Consider the following 19,823-nt stretch of genomic DNA (forward strand, 5'->3'; position numbering starts at 1 on the left):
GCGGCATGTTTGCAGGCCTGCTTAAGTACAATTTTCATTGGGTATCTAATGTTCATAAACGTCAGAGAAAAATCAAAAATGGCCGCCGTGAGAGAAATTCCCTACAAAACCATCCGCACTAGCCAGATTTTTGTATTTAAAAATTGGTGCAACTGAAAGAAGATCTGTCAGAATAATAATACAAAAAAAAAACCACACAAATAGAAGAGTTTTGTAAAAATCGAAAGTTAAAATTAAATTTGCAAAAAAACTAACTAAAACTAATAAAATGGACAATTTTCAAAAACAAATGGTTAGAAAACATCTGGAAATTGAGATTCTATAAAAAAAGATCATTTAACAATTGCTTGAAGGACGGGGTTTGTTCGTAGACTACTACGTTAACATGTGGTGTTGAAGCGAGCTTGAAACTCACCCAAATTGTTTATATACCTGAATCGAGTTGAAATGAGCTTGACTCGCCTATATTCCGGTTGGGGATTGGAGTCGAGTCAAAATTTGCGAGGAAAAACCTGTGTGGAGGAGTTGATTTTACGGATAATGCGTTATGGTCTTTTTACTTGCATGTTTGTGTACAAAAACTATAGTTTTGTTTTAATGGAGTAGGTAGCATATTCTTATATGGTGCTGAACTAATCGGTTCTTCATTGTTTAACACGAATCAAACTATTTCACTGGCACTTCACACATTGAAACACCATTTGATTTGCATTTTAGAAAGAGCTGTCATACTTAATTATTTTTAGATCTTCTTGTGCGGTAAAAACACCAAAAAGATTTATTTAATCTAAACTGAGATAAACCTTTGGTGGAAATATAGCTTATAAATAAACATAGTCATCTTTTCTATTGATTTCTCTTGCAAAATAAGCCCAGTTCAGTTAGTCCATTTTCATTAACAAAACTAAATAATATCAACCGTAACAGATTAGTTTGTTTCACCAATGGAAAACACATACATAATTCCAAATGCACAACTGCTCAACAAACACAGGAAGTTAGAAGGAAAGATTTATAATTGACCATTTGGAAATTCACCAACGAATCAAGTTTCCGCGAACTGTCCAATTGACGTTTACATTGGAAATGCTACATTTCGTAATAATAATACAATTAAATATAATAATTAATACAGTAATAATAAATGAAAATGATAATAATAAATAATAATTACTTAACCGACTTACTTTATGACGTTTATTAACATATCTTCTAGAATCCATGTGGGTTTGTTCGATTGCAAATCTGACTTTATGAACAATGCAGACCTTAGTTATAGGCTTTTCTCACCAAACCCAAAACCAGGTTTTCGGCAAAATGTTTTAGAAAACCCGAAAATCGTTCACACCGAACATTTACACGTTTTTATTTGACATTTAAATTTTGTATTGATGACAAAATTTGAAAATAAAAAGTTTTGTTCTTCTCAAATTATTTGTGAAAATAAAATGAATTATATCCAATTCAATATAATTTTAACGTAACACTAGCTCGTCTCGTTAAAGAGTTGGCATCACTGTCTATCAAGGGCCGATAGCCGACTGGAAAAACGATTCCCCCATTGTGTACTGTTTTAGCGCACATTTTCCTAGCCTCCTCCAGAGATTTTCTTTCATACTTATTCTCTTCCACAAATGAACTTACCCTTGTGATTGAACGGAATGTTCTCAAAGTCTTTCTCCAGGTAGTCAGTGAAAGCGTCGAACATATTTTTGTGCCGACGAGTTCAAAGACGCATCCGTTGCAAACGTCATTACTAACTATAAGCAAGTTTTCCTCGTCCTTTGGGTCGTCACGCCAGTAGCCATAGATAATTCCGGTTCCTCGCTTAACAAAGAGCGCTTGAAACTCTGGAGGATCATGAAATTTTTGCCAGGGGCGCAAATAGATACCTGGGCTTTTATTCTCGACTTTGGCAAATTTTCCCGCAATTTTTTCTATTGCCACGCAGCTCAACCAAAGTTTCCCTTTTTTTATTTTTTTTTCTCTTTCATATTCCGTAAATAAAAACAAAAAGCAATAATTCTTTTTTTGTAAGGAAATTGTGTAAATAATATTACTTACCACGACCAAATTTATTTCAAAATGAAATATTTGTTTTGACAGCAGCCATCAGCTGTTTTGTTTACATTAATTTGAGCGCTGAATGTTTCGAAAGGTTTGTTTGTTTAGTTCAACTTTGAATTGCTACTAGTTTTCGAGAGGTTTTATATAAAACTTTTATTTTACCAAAAATGTATGTAGGTTTTCGGCCAAAACAGATAGTTTCGCCAAAACTGGTGTAAAAAGGTTAGTTAGGCAGACGTTTATGAATGCAAATTTTACCAAAGTTGCTAAGGAAACCGATGGTTCATATTTTATACTTTTAATTTGTATTTTTCTTCAAACTAAAATATTATATATTTATCTAATTTTGTTGTAAAAATTTTATTAAAAAATGTAAAACATCAAATTAATATTAGAAAACAAAACCACGCGACCATGTTATGTACCTGTTTACTTTTCTTTAAATTTAGTATTCTTAAGATATATTTATAAACTCGTGGTTTAACTAATTAATCAAGTAATTTCCCAAGTCTAACTCTGTGTATGTCTATAATGATTAATCACTTACATATTTGTATATGAACTTAACTAAGTTCCATCAGAACTAAAAATCAAACAGACTTCAGCAAAACAAAACTCAATTAAGTATAATTTTGGTTATGTATTCTTTATAAATTGAGGATATACTTTAAGATTTAAAGAAACACAATTAAAGCTTTGTTCATACTATTTATCTTTATGTTTTGTATAAATTTCAAAGTTTATCCATTAATCGTTTAAACTGTTGATTATTCTTATTTTCTTCTTTAATTATTTATTTTTTCTGAAGGTTTATATTAAAAGAACACAATTGATAATACTACAAAACAATATTAAATAAAACAGAAGGAAAACATAACTTTTTCAGGTTTTTAACTAAAACATTTCTATTCAAATATTCTTCTTTTTCTGGTGACGCACGGTTTTGGTTTTATATTGTTTTAGGTGATGAAATTAATTTTATACATAGGTTAGTCTACAAGTTTTATCAGAAAGAAAAGAACAAAATAAACTTGATAGAATTAAAATTGCAAGACATCAAAAATATATTTTAATAACATGCTCTACTCTTAGTTTGTGTTAAATTATAATAATTTATGAAACTGGATAATAAACTCATTTATAAGGAATAATTTTGTCTCAGCATCAACATTTTGGTCAACACATCTTGTCATCTTCAATCTTCATACAAATGACATTTTAAATCTTTTCATATAAATTAATGTAATTTAGCTACATTGTGACTTTTTGGCATTATTATTATCCGCAATTTTCGAAGATTTGGCGGAAATTTTATTGCCGTATTGGGCATTTTGCAGTTTTAGCTAAGAGCAGAGTCTGAACTGTCAAATAAAAATTTGGGATTCTTTTTTGTCTCTGTATGATCAGAGCTTTAAGTTTTTGTTTCTTTTTTCGTTTTGAACGTGTTCTTCTTCTAAGCTTGTTTAAGCACTATTCACATATGAGCACGACCAACGATCAACGAATGAACGAATATTCGTCGATTTTGACATTTCTTTCACATGAGAGTTTTTAATTCGCAGTGATTGAAGTTTGACTTTGACAGTTATTTTTTTTCGTGTTTTATCATTATTTTGTTTTGAAAACAAACGATTAAGCAAATGCGGTCGAAGATATATTTGTTTAAAAAAAGTTTTTGGTGTCCTTGTTCATAAATAAAACAAGAAAAGATTTCATGTGCATCCATTTAATGCCACAGCCCAACACAACAAGAATGATTGTTTTAGGTTGAGTACGCTCGACTATTTTATTCGTTGCGATTGTGGATAATGTGGAACGCGAACAAAGTTTGACAGTTCGTATCAACTACAATTTTTTTTTAATTTATATTGCTATTGTTTTCTTAAGAATTTATGTATAAATATTTCTTCAAACGTATATTAACTCACATTTTGTAATTCAATCGTCGTTCGTTGGTTGCGCCCATGTGAATACTGCTTTAGAACATGCTCGATTTGCTCAGAATATAATAACTGAGCAGACCAAGTTGAAGGCTGAGCACAAGCATTTGACAGTTGAAAGTGAAAAAATGAAATTAAATTGAAAATTGAACGTTTGTCTGATTATAATTTGTTTTTTCATTTAATTTAAGTTTTCACTCTTATTTCTTTATCTGTGGAAGAGAATGGGCAGGTTCGGGCAACATAAGGGACTTTATTCCTTGAAGGTAAATTTTGACTTAGGCAACTAGTTATTTTTCCAAGTGTCATCAATTTCAAATTCAGAAATTTACTTCACAAAACTTAAGTTCATAGTACAAAAACTACCAAAATCATTATTGTTTAAAAAACACTCCTCAGGCAAGCAACAAGTTCATCACGATTTGTATTTTGTATTGTACTAGAAACTTGCCTTACTTTCAAGTCCTTTATGTCGGCAGAACCTGCCCAATGGCAAGCAAGTTGATAATTGTCAAATAATGACAGCTAAGTGTTGTGGTGTGTTCTTAAAATAATTGAGAGTGCTCAGAATACGTTTTGTTTGGATAGTGTTCAGAACATGCTCGATATTCTTGGACTCTGTCTAGAACTCTTTTCCAAACTAAAAAAGAATAATAATATAAAAGGTGTTAAGGTTTCAATGGTTTAAGGGTTTAGAATGTCACACTACGTTGACACTTGTCTTCAGTGAAGTTTGAAAATACATAAATCACAAACACGCTTCGGCTGCGTTACGGTCGGCCTGCTTCGAGGTTGCTTTGAAAGACATTTCTATAATTTCATATCTCCAAAGAGCAAATATTTTGTTTGTTGACATTTTTTTACAGCTGTCAGGTAAAGCAAATGTTCACATTACGTTCTTTTCCTTACGATTGTCAAATAAAAAGTGAGGTCGAAGCTCCATTGTGATAGCAAGCATTGAATTCCTATGGCTGAACTCGTAAACGTCAGGTGAAGCCGAAGCTGAAGCGTGTTTGTGATTCAGCCATAATGAATCGCTTAAAGCTAGATCATGGCTTTCAAACTGTAGAAATTTACTTAAAGAAAAAAATCTTTTCATGAAGTTCATAGCACTTTCTCCATTTTACCATATTATCGGTATATCTCATCCTTGTTGACTCTGTCTTAGGCTCCTTTAAAATTGATGAAGAGGTAATGTACATATATGAACTTGGTATTCTTGGGTCTTCCCGAATATTTAGCGTAATGTAAAGCTTTTCCAAGCCTGAAGCCATACTGGCAAGTGCCCGCCAATTCGTCAGTTAATGGCCTTAGACGTTCACATAACAACCTTGACAGGATTTTGTTTGCGATGTTTAAACGGCTTATACCTCTGCAGTTGGAGCAGAGAAGGCGATCACCTTTTTTATGGATCAGGCAAATAGTGCTTAAGTTTCATTAATTGCGCATACTTCATTCATTGCGCATACTTCATTATCGACAGCTTTGTTGGACTTCATCCTGATGATAGTTATTTTGTTCTCATATAAATCGGGCTTATGGAACTTCTGGTCGTCAACCAGATGGATTTGTTTCGATCCTGATTAAAAGCATCAACTATGGTATTTAATTCCTTCTTTTAGCAGGAATAAGCCTGCTGATAGATCCTGATGTTTTCTTTTTTACTTATCTGTCAAAGTTCCGCTCCAGTTTTCTGACAGTTAAACAGCCTTGGATCTCCCCGACATGAAAATGAAGGGCAGTCCTTGTCTTCCTTTACTACCACAATCTGTAGGGCTCCGTTTATGCTTTGTTAGCCTGCGTGAAGTCATCGGTGGTGGCTGTGAGAATTCTAGCATCTCTTTAGCAGCATTTGTGATGGACTATTGGCAAAGCTGCCAGGGGACTTCATCTGGACACAACTTATCCGGGTTAGAGTTTCGTGACAGCTCTAGAGATCCAAAATCTTTGTCAGTCTCTTCCTGCTGCAGTCTTTCACCTTTAAAGTTTCTGTTCGTGCTTCGTTATTGTTCGCCTGATAGCTTCCATGGATAATTTAAAGCGTAGTTAAGAAAGTGATCTGGGTTGCTGTTGGCTGGTCTGTATGTACGTACGAGCAACAAGTTTAAAAGAAGAGTGCCTTCCGTCGATAGCAACATGTTCCATTTAGTTGCAGGTTCGTATATCGGGGATATCCGGCCGGGGAAATCTAGTGCTCGACTGCGAAGGAATACCTTTTAGTCATTTTTGGGGCATTGCTTATAAGTTTTTGCAAGGGGTTCTTAGCATTCTGACTTGTTAGAGCCATACTTCCCTTGAGGCATGAGTGCTGAAAAGGCTACGAGTAAGTCATGGAATTTGTCCTTAAGTGGATTGTCTTCAACCTTGCGCTGATATCCCAAATGCTAACAAATCTTTCCCTAGTTTTACCCCTGGCATCTTTCAATTTTTCTTTCCATCCATCGCTTGTCCAATTTAACTTTCTTTAACTGTGCCTGGGCAAAAAGCTTATGAGAGAATTTTGGGAGGTATTGGAAACGGTCTACAGGGTTTGATTTCAATCATAAAATTTCATGTATAATGACTAATCTCCAAAAACCAAAATTATTGCTGAAATATGTAATTCATATTATCTAAGTACCTAGTTACTGTTTTACTATTTTTATCAATTGAATCTTTTTTAATTTTTGAAATTCTTAAATGAAATTTATATTTATATGATAACTTATCGTCATGATGTAATCAGCAAACTTATTTTACTCTAACATCTTAATACAAATATTTTATATCTTTTTAACGTCAATTGGTACTTTAATACATAATTATGTACTTTTCAATTTTATGACCTGTCATACAGAATTAATAATCATTTCCCATTAAAGACTTGACAGATTTATCGAGCTTATAAATAATTACAAGTGAATCTAAAGAAAAGAATTTTTTGTGATTATAATTAAATTGTAGTTTTTATTGCTTTTTAAATATATACAGTTGTATAAAGATTTATAGATACTTTTTGTACTGACCTATAATATTATGTAGATTACATAAAAAAACTATTGTTTAATTCAACGGGACACTAAATTACTATCAGATGTTTTTTGTTTTATTAAAGAATATGTGTTAAATCAAGGTTCAGGCAATTAATTTAATTACAACTGATTATCTTTTAATGTAAAATTATAAAAGATTAACTTACTGCAATTAGGCTTTATCATCGATCTTCTCCATCATGAACTTAAAACCACGTTATAGAAATTTAAAGTGCTGTCAATTGTCAAAAAAAGTTATTTCACTCTAAAGAAATAAAACAATAATGTGACAGTTAGAGACAATCTCAAAATACGAATGTTTGCTACTGGGCCTCAAGTAACAACTTTCGAATAGAAAGTTGACGTGCGTCGGGCTCAACTTGATCCACCGGAGATGAGGTCAACCTCTGGAGCTTCGATGTTCATTCGCTCGACATGCCCTAGCCATCAAACGCGTTGTACACGCAGTTTTTTGACCAGTGGCAAGTCACTGTGCAGCTCGCATAACTCCTGATTAAATCTTCTTCGCCAGATGTTACTTTGCCTGTCGACACAAACCGGACCATAGATCTTACGCAAAACCTTTCTCTCGAAGATACCGAGAGATCCTTCATACGCCTTGGAGAGGGTCCATGCTTCTGCACCATACAGAAAGACTGGGATGATTAAAGTTTTGTATCGTGTCTCTTTGGTACTTCTCGATAAGGCCTTACTCCTCAACTGCTTACTTAGGCCAAAGAAACAGCGATTAGCGAGGGTAATTCTGCGTTTAATCTCCGCGCTGATGTTATTTGCAGAATTAACAGCAGTGCCCGGATAAACAAATTCGTTTACCACCTTGAAGTTATACTTGTCAATTTTCACATTTTGACTAAGTCTACGGTGTGAATCGACTCTATTTGTAGACAGTAAATACTACATTTTATCCTCGTTAATGTCAAGACCCATTTTCTTCGCCTCAGACTCGACATTAGAGAAAGCACCCGTGGCTGCTCGTTTGGTTCTTCCCAAAATGTCGATGTCATCTGCATATCCAAGATATTGTACGGATTTTTGAAAAATGGTGCCACTTGTATTGGCGTTAGTGTTGCGCACCACTCTTTCAAGAACAATATTAAAGCAGCTACATGATATCGCCTTTTTGAAGTCCTCTGGTGGTTTAGAAGGTTTCGGTTGAGTCCCTTGCAATTTTGACGAAGCAACGAGCATTTTCCAGCGTCAACCTGATAAGTCGTATCAGTTTGGTAGGGATACCAAAATTCAACATGGCACGGTATAGTTCGTTCCTGTCTACACTCTCATAAGCTGCTTTAAAATCGATGAAAAGATGGTGTGTTTCGATGTTATGTTTTCTGGGGTCTTTTCGATGGTAGATCTAGGCCTGAAGCCACACTTGTAAGGGCCAATTAGTTCGTCAGTAAATGGCTTCAGGCGTTCACATAACACGCTGGACCTGATCTTGTACGCGATGTTTAAAAGGCTAATGCCTCTGTAGTTGGTGCAGAGAAGGCGGTCACCTTTTTTATGGATCGGGCAGATGGTGCTTAAATTCCACTCGTCGGACATGCTTTGTTCCGACCAAATTTTAGTAAATAGCTTGTGCATGCTCCTTACTAGATCATAGTTAAAAAGCTCCGCCTGCAGACCGTCATCACCGGCTGTTTTGTTCGGCTTTAGCCTGGTGATTGATCGTTTGATCTCACTCTGGTTGGGTGGATAGAGCTCTAGATCGTCAACTAAATGGATTTGACGTGGCTGCTCGCTGGCGGAACTGATGACTTCATCACCATTAAGCAGCTGGTTGATGATCTCTCCAGATTTTTAGCATTGACTACGGCGTTCCCTTTTTATCTTTGCAGGCTCCAGGGGCTACTAGGGAATGCCGTGAATCCCGTTGTTTTCTTTTTGACTCTTCTATAAAAGCTCCACTCCTGTTTCCTGTTAAAACATCCCTGGATCTCCTCGGCTTCACGCTTCGTATGGGCTTTTTTCTTTCTTCTGAGCAAGCGGTTGTCATCCCTTCTCTTGTCGCCGTAGAGCTGGTGGGAAAATCGTGTCCTCCTTTGCTGCTACAATCTGTATGCCTTCGTTTTGGTTTTGTTTGCCTGAGCATATTCAGAGTCAAACCAGATGTTCCTTGGTGGTGGCTGTGAGAAACCTAGCACTTCTCTCTTCTGCAGAATTCCTGATGGATTGTTAGCAAAGCTGCCAGTGGGTCTCTGGGCACATCTCGTCCGTTGTAGGGTTTCTCGCAAGCTCTAGGGATACTCGGTCGGCAAAGGGATCTTCCTGCTGCAGTCTTTCAACGTTGAATCTTCTCCTCGAGGTTGTTGTTCGACTAAGAGCTTCCATGGATATTCGTACGCGCAGTTTAGCACCAACTATGTATTGGTCGGAATCTTATTTGGCTGATATGTACGTACGAATGCCAAGTATGCTAGAGTAGTGTCTTCGGTCAATAGCAAAATGATCTATTTGGTTGCATTTCCGATCATTACTGAACCGCCAAGTACCTTTGTGGATATCTGGGCGAGGGAATCTGGTGCTACTCAACACCATGTTTTTCCCGGCTATGAAGTCGATAAGCCTGAGTCCGTTTCCAGATGTGATGTCACATAGGCTATGTCTTCCGATCGACCTACCAAAGATGCCTTCTTTACACATCGTTCTTGGGACATTGCTCATATGTTTTGACAAGGAGCTCATAAAATTCTTCTGATAAGGCTCAGGTGGTGGAATTTGGCCTTAATGCGGATTGTCGTCATTCTTTCGTTTTCTTCCCGAAAGCTTAAAACTCTTTGCCTTAGTTTCCCTCTGACAGTATAACCACATTCAAATAAGCGCTTTATCCCATCGAGTAGACACTTCCCATATTAGAAATCACAGCCTTCAATCTTCCTACTGCTTGGCCCATTGCATCGCATCTCCTGGAGGGCTGTCACATAAGCTTTGATTTCGGCTGATTTTCAATCCGTTAATCCGAAGCTATTACTGTTGTTTTCATCACACTTTAAAATTTCCTTTCATGGCCTGCTTGACTGAGATCGTTAGAGCTGGTTCTTCAGAGCGATATTTGGTCTTTTGCACCTATTTCCTGAGAAGGTAACTCAGGTGACACAGCTCTGGATCTGTTGGATCGAAAGTTCGTCGGCTCGGCTATCCAGCGAGCACCACTAATAGGTGACGATACGATTTTGCACCACCTCAGTCTACCAAGCCTATGCCTAATTCACACATTTTCTGAAAACAAAAATACTTAATACAAAATTTAAGAATCTTAACCTTAATATACACTATTGAAAGATTTTTTAATACTGGCCGAACTGTCAAAAGTCTTTCAAACCTTTCAACTAGGTGACAGTTGTTAATTTATAGTGATAATCGTCTATGTATAGAGTTGGTTGATTTTATCCAAATATTAGAAAACTTTTTAGTAGAAAATTGTGTGTACTTTAGAAAACAAAAAATTGGTATATTGCAATATTTTTTGACAGATGACAGTGAAAACAACAGAACAACACGCAAAGTACTTTTACTTTGCAAATTACGTTTCACAAAACGCAAATTTTCAAAGAGAAAATTATTGAATTGAAAAGTTTTTCTCTTTGCAAAATACGTTTAACCAAACAAACTCAAATTTGCAAAGTGAAAAGACTTTTTTGAAAAGTGAAGTTTCTTTTCATTTTGCAAATTTCTATTTTAATTGTTTGCAAGGTTGCAAAATGGTAATATTTTGTGAAATAGGATTTAAGTCAAAAAACATTTACAAACTGCAAAATCTAAAAAAAAAACACCGGCTTAAAGAATTTCAAGTAAATCAAGTATTGTCTCTCATTGCATACCGCCTTATTTTTGTATGCTCATTTTGTCAAGGTTAAAATTGAAGGCTTTGCTTAGGTTTCACCATTTTGCGGCCATGTCAACAGAGCCACCAACATCTTGCCAAACCATGTCCTCGATCTCCTGGAAAATTGTAGAGATTGTTCTTGCGTCCTATCCTTTTTAATTTTTTTGTACGACTTCTTGTTGTTTATTTTGGCAGACTTCGACTTCTTACTTCTTTGCATTTTAAATTGTTTCAAAATATTTTTAAATTGTTTCAAAATCTTAAGCGTTATTGTTGACGAGATCAAACGATTGCAAGAAGTCGGACAATTTTTTGCTAGAACATTGGCCTTACATTTTGGTTTGTCTACAAGTTGTGGATAACCATATGTGAGAAAGTGTGCGTAAAATAATGCAGAAACCAAACACATTCTCTGATTTAATCTCCCGACCAATCAAATTGCTTCATTTTAAAAACGTCATGAGTATGTTCAAGAACAAACCATTTATAACCTTGAAGTGACGCATTAAATTAAATAAAGTTGAAGAAATAATATTCTCATAATTTTTTAATGAAATAATATTTTTTAAAGTCTAGTCTCATTTTACAACTCAACAACAACAACAACAAAAACAAACTTCTTCTAAATAAATTTATTAAAATATAAAAATAAATAAACTATGAATTTCCAAAGGATTGTTAGAAAATAGTGTTTTTACCGTTTTATGAAATTTGTAATCCTTGATTTAAAAATTTTATAGTAATTTCTCTTCTGCAACAATGAACAATTATGCGAACTACAGAATATATGTAATGAGTTGCGAGTGGATATATTTGTATTATGGCAGAAATGTCAATATTGACATTAGATTTCCCCTGCAAGCCACACCTCCAATTATAAAAATCGATGCGATTACTTCTTATTCAATTTAGGGGTTTCCTTTATTGCCTTATAAGCTAAAATTATTATTCATTAAGGGTTTCATGCTAAAACATCAGCAATAATTCAGGAAACCGTCTATTTTGCAATACTTTGATCATGAATATTGGTTTTGGGATACTTTTCAGTTAATACTCTTTTAAATTGTATGTATAAGTAAAAAAAAAAAAACAAATTTCTTCGATCCTATTTAAATGAAAATTGAATTCAATGGCAATAAATTGTACCCTCACCCTTAGTTTAATGATTTTTCGAACATACCCTTGAAATAATTTTCCGAAATAATTCCTTACCCATAAAATAATTATAATGAAATCGTAGCTCAAAATCGATATTTTCGATAAAAAATGTACAACAAAATCTAAAAACAGAGAAAAGCAAAAACTGAAAAAGAAACGAGCTGTCACTATTTTGTTATCGTCTTGTCATATACTCAAAACATAATGTCAAAATTACAAATACAACTATGTAAACAAATTGGTTTTAAAGGGTAAAACGCATGCAGGTTTTGAATCTTTGAATTGAGTATTTTTAAAAATGTTGAAATGTTTCTACTAGTCAACGGCATCACACGGCGGAGATCTAGAAAGCAACGTTCCTAACAATTTGTGGCTCTCATTGTTTTAATTTGGTGGAATCCCTCATTTCACCTTAGCCATTGGAGCAACACACTTACAAATCAAAAATCGAAGAACTTACTCAACACTTTACACCAGCCCCATCAGAATTTGCGTCGTTCTATAGATTTTTTAAGCGCGATCAACAGAGTAATGAGTCTGTTGAAGAGTACATTGCAGAACTTCGGTATCTTATAATTGATTGCAATTTTGATGGAACCATGGTAGATCGAATGTTACGCTAGCGACTGGTGTGTGGATTTGCGAAATACGCATTTGCAACAGAGTCTTTTAGCCGAAACGAAACTCACTTAGACTGGGTTCGATTCCTGCCTATGCCTTCTTAAGTCTTTTCACGGGTACTGCCTCTTGCGAGGAATTTACAAATTCTCCAAGAGTAAGTCTTGTCATGAACAATTGCTTTCTCAAATTAGCCGTGGAAATCGTACAAAAGTGCTGGGTTGTAACTGGTTTGACAAGATGGGAACAGTGATTCAAGGTGTTCATAGCGTGAGTTCCCCAATAGATGATCTGTTGGAAAAGTACGCAGTGCTATTTTCTGAGGAACTAGGTGCATATACGGGTGAACAAATTACATTAAATCTCGGTCAGGCTGTACGACCCATAAAGCAAGGAAGGTTCCTAACGCTCAGCGAGAAGCAATTGAAGCTGAGTTAGATAAAATGGTTCGACAAGGAGTTTTAGAACCAACCGAATACAGAGAATGGCTTACTCCTATAGTACCTGTCACCATTACAGGTGCACTGTTAACAAAACACTGCCACCACACAGTTTCAAGACACCAGCAATAAGCGATATTCTAGCTTCAATTCCAAATGGGAATACATTCGCAAAAATAGATTTGGCTCAGGCCTATCAGTTGTTTGTTGATGAGGAAACATCCAAAGTACTTACAATTACTACACATAAGAATGCTTTCAAAGTAAAGAAGATTCCATATGGTATTTCTATGGGACCAGGAATATTCCAACAACGAATAGAGAACATACTACGAGGAATAAGAAAAGGTGTTACTGTTTACTTTGATGACATCATCGTTGCTTGCAAGGATTTCTCACATCTCGTTGAGACTCTTTGGGGAAGTTTTTCAACGTCTTAAGGAGGCTTGCCTACGGTTGCGAAAAGACAAATGTCACTTTGATTTACCATCTGTCAAATTCCTGGGGTATATTGCCAATTGCAGAGGAATTCGTCCATCTGATGAAAAAGTCATCGCAATAAGGGATACTCCAGCTCCAACTAACAAAAAACAACTGCAGGCGGTCCTAGGCCTTATAAACTTTTATCAAGCGTTTCTAAAAGGCAAAGTGACAATTGCCGAACCTCTTCACAGACTCCCCTTATGGATTTGGTGTTGTGCTGTCACACATTTGACCTAACCACCAGGAACGTCCAACTTCGTTGTATTCTCGCACTTTTACACTTACGGAGAGAAACTATGCGCAGATCGACAAGGAGGCCTTGGCGATTATCGCAGGTGTTAAGAAATTTCACAATTTTCTTTACGGAAGTGATGGTTCGTACTACTTCGCCTGGCAAGGTTCCTGCTACTTAGTCATACTACATTACCAACAGTTACTGGCAAATCTCCGGCAGAAATCTTTTTCAAGCGTCAACCGATGACATACTTTGATAAAATCCACTCTGATAGTTAACCGCTTTGTTCATCAAAAAAAGATCACGTTACAGGTAATGATCTACAATTACTAACCGATAAACCTGTTTGGATAAGAAACTATTCAAAAGGACCTATTTGTGTTCTGGCCAAAATATGCAAGCAAACGGGCCCAGTATCATATTTAGTTAGAACTGAAGATGGCAAGACAGTTCGCAGGCATTCAGACCAACTTCGACATAGGAGTCCAGAGACTCATAAAGAACCGGATCCGAAACAACAACAACAATTAAAATCACCTGAAGCTGCATCACAAACAGAGTAAGCCTTACCTGAGCCTAGACGTTCCGAGAGGCTTCGTAATTTGGAAGTTCAATCTAAGAGAGGAGGAGTGTGATGTTTGAACGCAGCCATTCTGGCAAGTCAACTTTGACAGCTCACATTGACATGTAATGTCTTGCAGTCATGCAATCGTTAGCCGCCATTATAGAAAGTCTTAATCTTTTATATTTTAACTTAACTATTAATCAAATGAATTATTGAATTAACATGTGTCTTTAATTTTAAAAGTTATCAGAATACTTCAACTGCGTACTCTAGTTTTTCTAGCTGTGACTTTGTAGTACGAGTAAATTCATGAATTTATCATTCCATTTTTATTAATGACGTAGTTTTTACTTTTGAAGTGTCAAAATTTTGACAGCGTCAAATTTATAGCTGTCAAAATAACGTGCTGTTAAAAATAAAGTCTCTTAGACCCTGATTACAAGGGATGTTTTTTCGTTCGTTTTCGTCTTTCGTCTTTTTGACAGGTACCTACCCTCGTGATTACACCTTTCCTTTTTTCGTTCCTTTCGTTATTCCTCTTTTTGACGTTTCTGAAAAAACTGTGCTGAAAGAATTTAATTTTGTTTCGTTGTCCGGGCAGTAATAATCAGAGAGTACCTACAAATTATAATTGGATTTCTGTGGCAATAATTTAGTGAAAAATGAAACAAATTTATGGAATAATTTTTATTGATTTTTTATTAATTTTTGTTCAGCTTGTTATACAAATTGGGCCAACTTTAAAACAGCGTTAATAATACTTCCGTTTGAGTTTTTGTCCACATTTCTTAAATCGTTTAAATAAATAATTAAATTTACATTATTTCACGTTTATATTTGCCTTTACTACACCGTACTCTGGAAAACTGAACTTATATCTGTAAATTATGCATTTTTTTTTTTATTGGTTGTCAAAGCATAAACGTCAAAGTTCAACCAAAAAAAGTCGATACATTTTCAGGACTCTTTTCACGACTTCTTTCCCCCTACGCTTCTACGCCCCTCACCCGATCTGTCAAAAAGACGAAAAAGGAAACAACCGAAAAAACATTTCGTGTAATCGGGCAATTATTGAAAAGCGTTTATTTAAATGACCACCACTTTTTGACACATATTGGGCTGTAACTCAGCCATAACTTGACGAGTGTTGATTTTTAAGTGCTCAAGAGTTTAAGCATGATATATGGCTGTGGCAAAATCAACATTTTTGTACTTGACTTTAAATTTGTATGCGTTGTGCGATAGTTCAGCGAGAAATTTTTGTAAAACTTTGTCAAACTTTCAACTGAAAAAAAGAAAATAAGTTTAAAAGCTTAGTTTGACAGATGTCAAATTTCAGTCCTATACTTTTAAAACCGCAAAATGGATAACCCGTAATAAAATCTGAATTTTATTTATTATTTTGATAACCCTGAACATTTTTGATATTTGACATATTAACATTGAAACTATTTACGTTTCTATTTGTATATTAAATATTTTGTTTACAATTTATTATTTTACTTTATTACAGACTGATTGCCGCTTTAATTGCCACAATATTTAATTCAATGCGCCTCACGTATAAATCGTTTTAATATTTAAGGCAACAATAACAAAAAGCGTCCATCATAAAATGGATCTAACAACGTGTATAAAACAATCAAAAGATGTTGAATTTCAAGACGTCTACTACACAGTTACGGAACGTAAAAACTGGAGTAAGTATTCAAGGATTTTTCAAATTCTAATGTAATTTTCAAGTTTCCAACGATTTATTTCAATTTTAAAAGGTCATAAAAGAGGGTCAACATATTCACCACACGATAGGAAAAATAACGCGTTAGACAGTTTTTAAAGTTGTTCTTCTGGGTTAACAGTAGGGTCCAATTTTGGAATATATAGAGTATTTGTTTTTCTTTTTTCGCCGGCAACATGATTTTGTAGAATAAAAAGAACGATTGGAATTTTAAATAATAAATTTCCAAACCCCCCAATTCTGGTGTTCATTGTTTGTTTAAATTAAATTGAGGGTTGGCCAAATAAGTATTTGCATTTTTGTTGTTATTTAATTCACAATGCGATGACCGATACGACCGAGACTCCAAATTAATTAATATTCATTAAGCTGCTTTGACAAGTAGAGATATTGTATAGTATTGGAATACGGGTTCTGTTGACAGTGATATTTTTATGTTTTCAAATTATGACACTGTAGTTATTGTTGTTTTTTTTCGAACTTGAAGAAAAGCCGATATAAACTTATATTTTCAAATAACTTAAGGCCTGGCTCTTGTAAGTACTTTTAAGTTTGTGTTTTATAATAATTATGGCAAGAATAATCAATGGATTTTTATTAAAGAGTATCTCGTTGTGAACTTTTAGCCTACTGGCGTCAAGTAATAAGGAAACATTTGCATATTTTCAGAATATCCGCATGGTCTTTTTTTTAAAATAATACAAAAAAGCATACACTAAAGGGAATATTACTTACTTAAGGTGGCGCTACAGTCCGTGTGGACCTGGGCCTAAACCAACATGAGTCTCCAACCAGCTCGGTCCCTAGCTAGCTGTCTCCAGTTTCGCACGCCAAATTGGTTGAGGTCTTCACACATATGAGTGCGCCACCTGAGTCGCGGTCTTCTTCTACTGCGCCGACCATCGGGATTGGATGCGAAGACCTTCCGGGCTGGAGTGTTGATGTCCATTTGCTCTACATGGCCTACGAGCAATCTAAGCCGTTGGACTTTAATTCTGCTAACTAGGTCAGTGTCGCTGTACAGCCCGTACAGTTCGTCGTTATATCTTCTCCTCCATTCTCCATCTATGCGTACGGGACCAAAAATCACCCGAAAAACTTTTCTCTCGAAGTATCCTCAGACGCTCTCGTCTTTCTTTGACAGAGTGCAGGCCTCAGCGCCATAAATGAGAACCGGAATGATGAGTGTCTTACAGATGGTGATTTAAGATGCTCGAGAGAGGACTTAACTTCTTTCTTAGTCCAAAGAAGCAGCGATTTGCATTCTTCGTTTGATTTCAGCGCTGGTGTCGTTGTCTGTGTTTATAGCGGTGCCCAGGTAGGCAAAGTCCTTAACTACCTCGAAGTTATAGCTGTATGTGGTGATGTTTTGTCCAAGACGTCGTTGTTCAGTGTCCTTTTTTGATGACAGCATATACTTGGTCTTGTCCTCATTGATCAAAAACGCTCCACTGACACCACGCTTTGATCTTCCAAATATGTCAATATCATTTGAGTATCCAAGTAATTGGATGGACCTTTGGAAGATTGTGCCTCACAAATATTTCCAGAACGATATTAAGGAAGTCGCATGACAGTGCATCGCCTTGTCTAAAACCTTTTTTGACATCAAATGCATCGGTGAGTTCTCCTCCTTTCTTGTGTATCAGACACACTATACTGAGATTCCACTCATCGAGCATACTTTCTTCCGACCATATTTTGCAGATGAGTTGGTGTATGCTCCCTACCAAGTCATTGCCTGCTGCTTTAAACAGTTCGGCAGCGATGCCGTCAGCTCCAGCAGCTTTGTTTGACTTCAGTTTAGATATAGCTATCTTCATTTCGTCGAGGTCGGGTAGGCGGAATCGTTGATCTGCGTCGCCGAGGTTGAGTGGTTCTATCTACCTTACAGCGGAATTCGGTTCGTCATCGCCGTTATATAATTTGGAGAAGTGGTCTTTCCATATTCTCAACATAGACTGTGGTTCTACTACGATGTTCCTTTGATCGCCCTTAGAGGCTTCGGTTCGTGGCTGGTACCCTTGGGAGGTTTTTTTTACCTTTTGGTAAAATTTACGAACCTCATTCCTGTTGTGACATCCCTCTCTCTCCTCGATCGCGCGTTCTCATGCTTTCTTTTTTTTCTATCTAAGAAGCCGGTGTTCCTCTCTCCTCTTCTGCTCGTTGAGCTCGCGAGCAACTTTGGTCCTTTCTGCAGCGGCGTTTTGTATGCCTCTTGTTCCTTGCGTGCGCTTGTCGGCATTCGTAGTCAAAACAGGGGTTTCGCTGTTGTAGCCGTGTGAAACCTAGACTTTAGAGGTGGCATTTCTGATGGCTGCAAGTCAATTTTGCCACTGTCAATGTTTAATTCAGGACTCCTTAAGAGATTACTAGAGACTTGTTCGGAAAAGGACATGGCAGTCTCTTGCGATTGTAGCCGTCTAACGTCGAAACTTCTCACAATATTTCTTGGTTTTGGCTTGGACCGGGATATCCGTAGCAGTACCTTGGCTACAACGAGGTAGTGGTCCGAGTCAATGTTGACCCCTCGGAAAGTTCGGATATCTTGTATACTGTCGTGCGTCGATCGCAATGTGGTCAATCTGGTTGACAGTTGATTGGTCTGAAGATTTCCATGTCCCCTTGTGGATATTGAAATGTGTGAACTGCGTACTAGCTACCAGAACGACTCGTCCCACAGCGCAATCGATCAGCCTGAATCCGTTGTAGGAGGTGGTGTCGTGCAGGCTGTATCTCCCGACTGTGCCACCAAAGATGTCTTCTCTTCCTAGCTTGGTGTTAAATTCTCCTAAGACAATTTTAATCTTATAGCCAGGACACTGTCGAAGAGTTTGAAGAATAAGTCTTTGGTGTCTTCATCTTTCTCCTCTGTTGGGGGATGCGCGCATATTAGGCTTATGTGGGCGAATTTAGTCTTGATGCGGATTGTCGTGATGCGCTCGCTCACACTGTTGAAACTCAAGACTTTTTGCCTGAGTCTAGTTCCAATAACAAATCCACACGCAAATAGACGCTGTCTTTGTTCTGGATCGCAGTCTTTTAGTTTGCATTTACCCAGTCCATTACATCGCATTGCTTGGATGGCGGTAATATCTGCCTTGCAGCAATTTAGGGCTTCCGCTAATTAGTCGGCTGCACGTGGTCTGTTAAGAGACCTTACATTGCACTGACAAGTTCCGAAGTTCGTTGTCCATATTTCGTTTGGGTTGATCTTAGGAAGTGCGAAAACTGGAGAAGTTTTTGCATTCTACCTGTAGTTGCCAAAATAGTAGCAAAAATCATATTGAAACGCACCTTGAGGCTACGCTCGATGATTCAGCTGCTGCTCATCGACTTCGAGAAGGCCTTTGGTAGCGTCAACATAGAGTACTTCTGATTAGCTTTGTGAAGGAGATTCATTCCAGAAAAAACTAATTCCTATTATAAAAGCAACTTATGATTGATCCAAGTGTAAGGTTCTGCACGATGCATGGTAGGTTGTCAGGAGATATTAAGTTAGACAGTGCTGTATTCTGTCGCCAATACTGTTTTTGTTTGTGAAAAGCGATGTACTGCGCAGAGCTTTGTCAGGTAGCGGAGGGATCCAATGGACTTTGACATCCTATTTAAAGAACTTGGTTTACTCAGACGATTTTTGCTTACTCTTTCATAAGATCATGGATTTACATCAAATGACAACAAGAGTTGAGAGAGAAGCAGAAGTCGTGTGCTGAAAATT

The 19,823-nt window shown here is 36.4% G+C and overlaps 1 protein-coding gene across 4 annotated transcripts in view; it reads left to right on the plus strand.

The window, feature by feature from the left end:
- The window catches only part of LOC129940331 (ATP-binding cassette subfamily G member 4), a 100,859-nt gene that overhangs the window by 53,156 nt on the left and 27,880 nt on the right, over window positions 1–19,823 (plus strand). For all 4 annotated transcript variants that reach the window (XM_056048635.1, XM_056048637.1, XM_056048638.1 and 1 more), the window contains one exon: window positions 15,878–16,064. In XM_056048635.1, the coding sequence (XP_055904610.1) occupies window positions 15,980–16,064 (85 nt within the window). In that variant the 5' untranslated portion in view covers window positions 15,878–15,979. The remainder of the gene's footprint in view (window positions 1–15,877; window positions 16,065–19,823) is intronic.

The sequence above is a fragment of the Eupeodes corollae genome, chromosome 1, assembly GCF_945859685.1.
Source record: "Eupeodes corollae chromosome 1, idEupCoro1.1, whole genome shotgun sequence".
NCBI classification, from domain to species: Eukaryota; Metazoa; Arthropoda; class Insecta; order Diptera; family Syrphidae; genus Eupeodes; species Eupeodes corollae.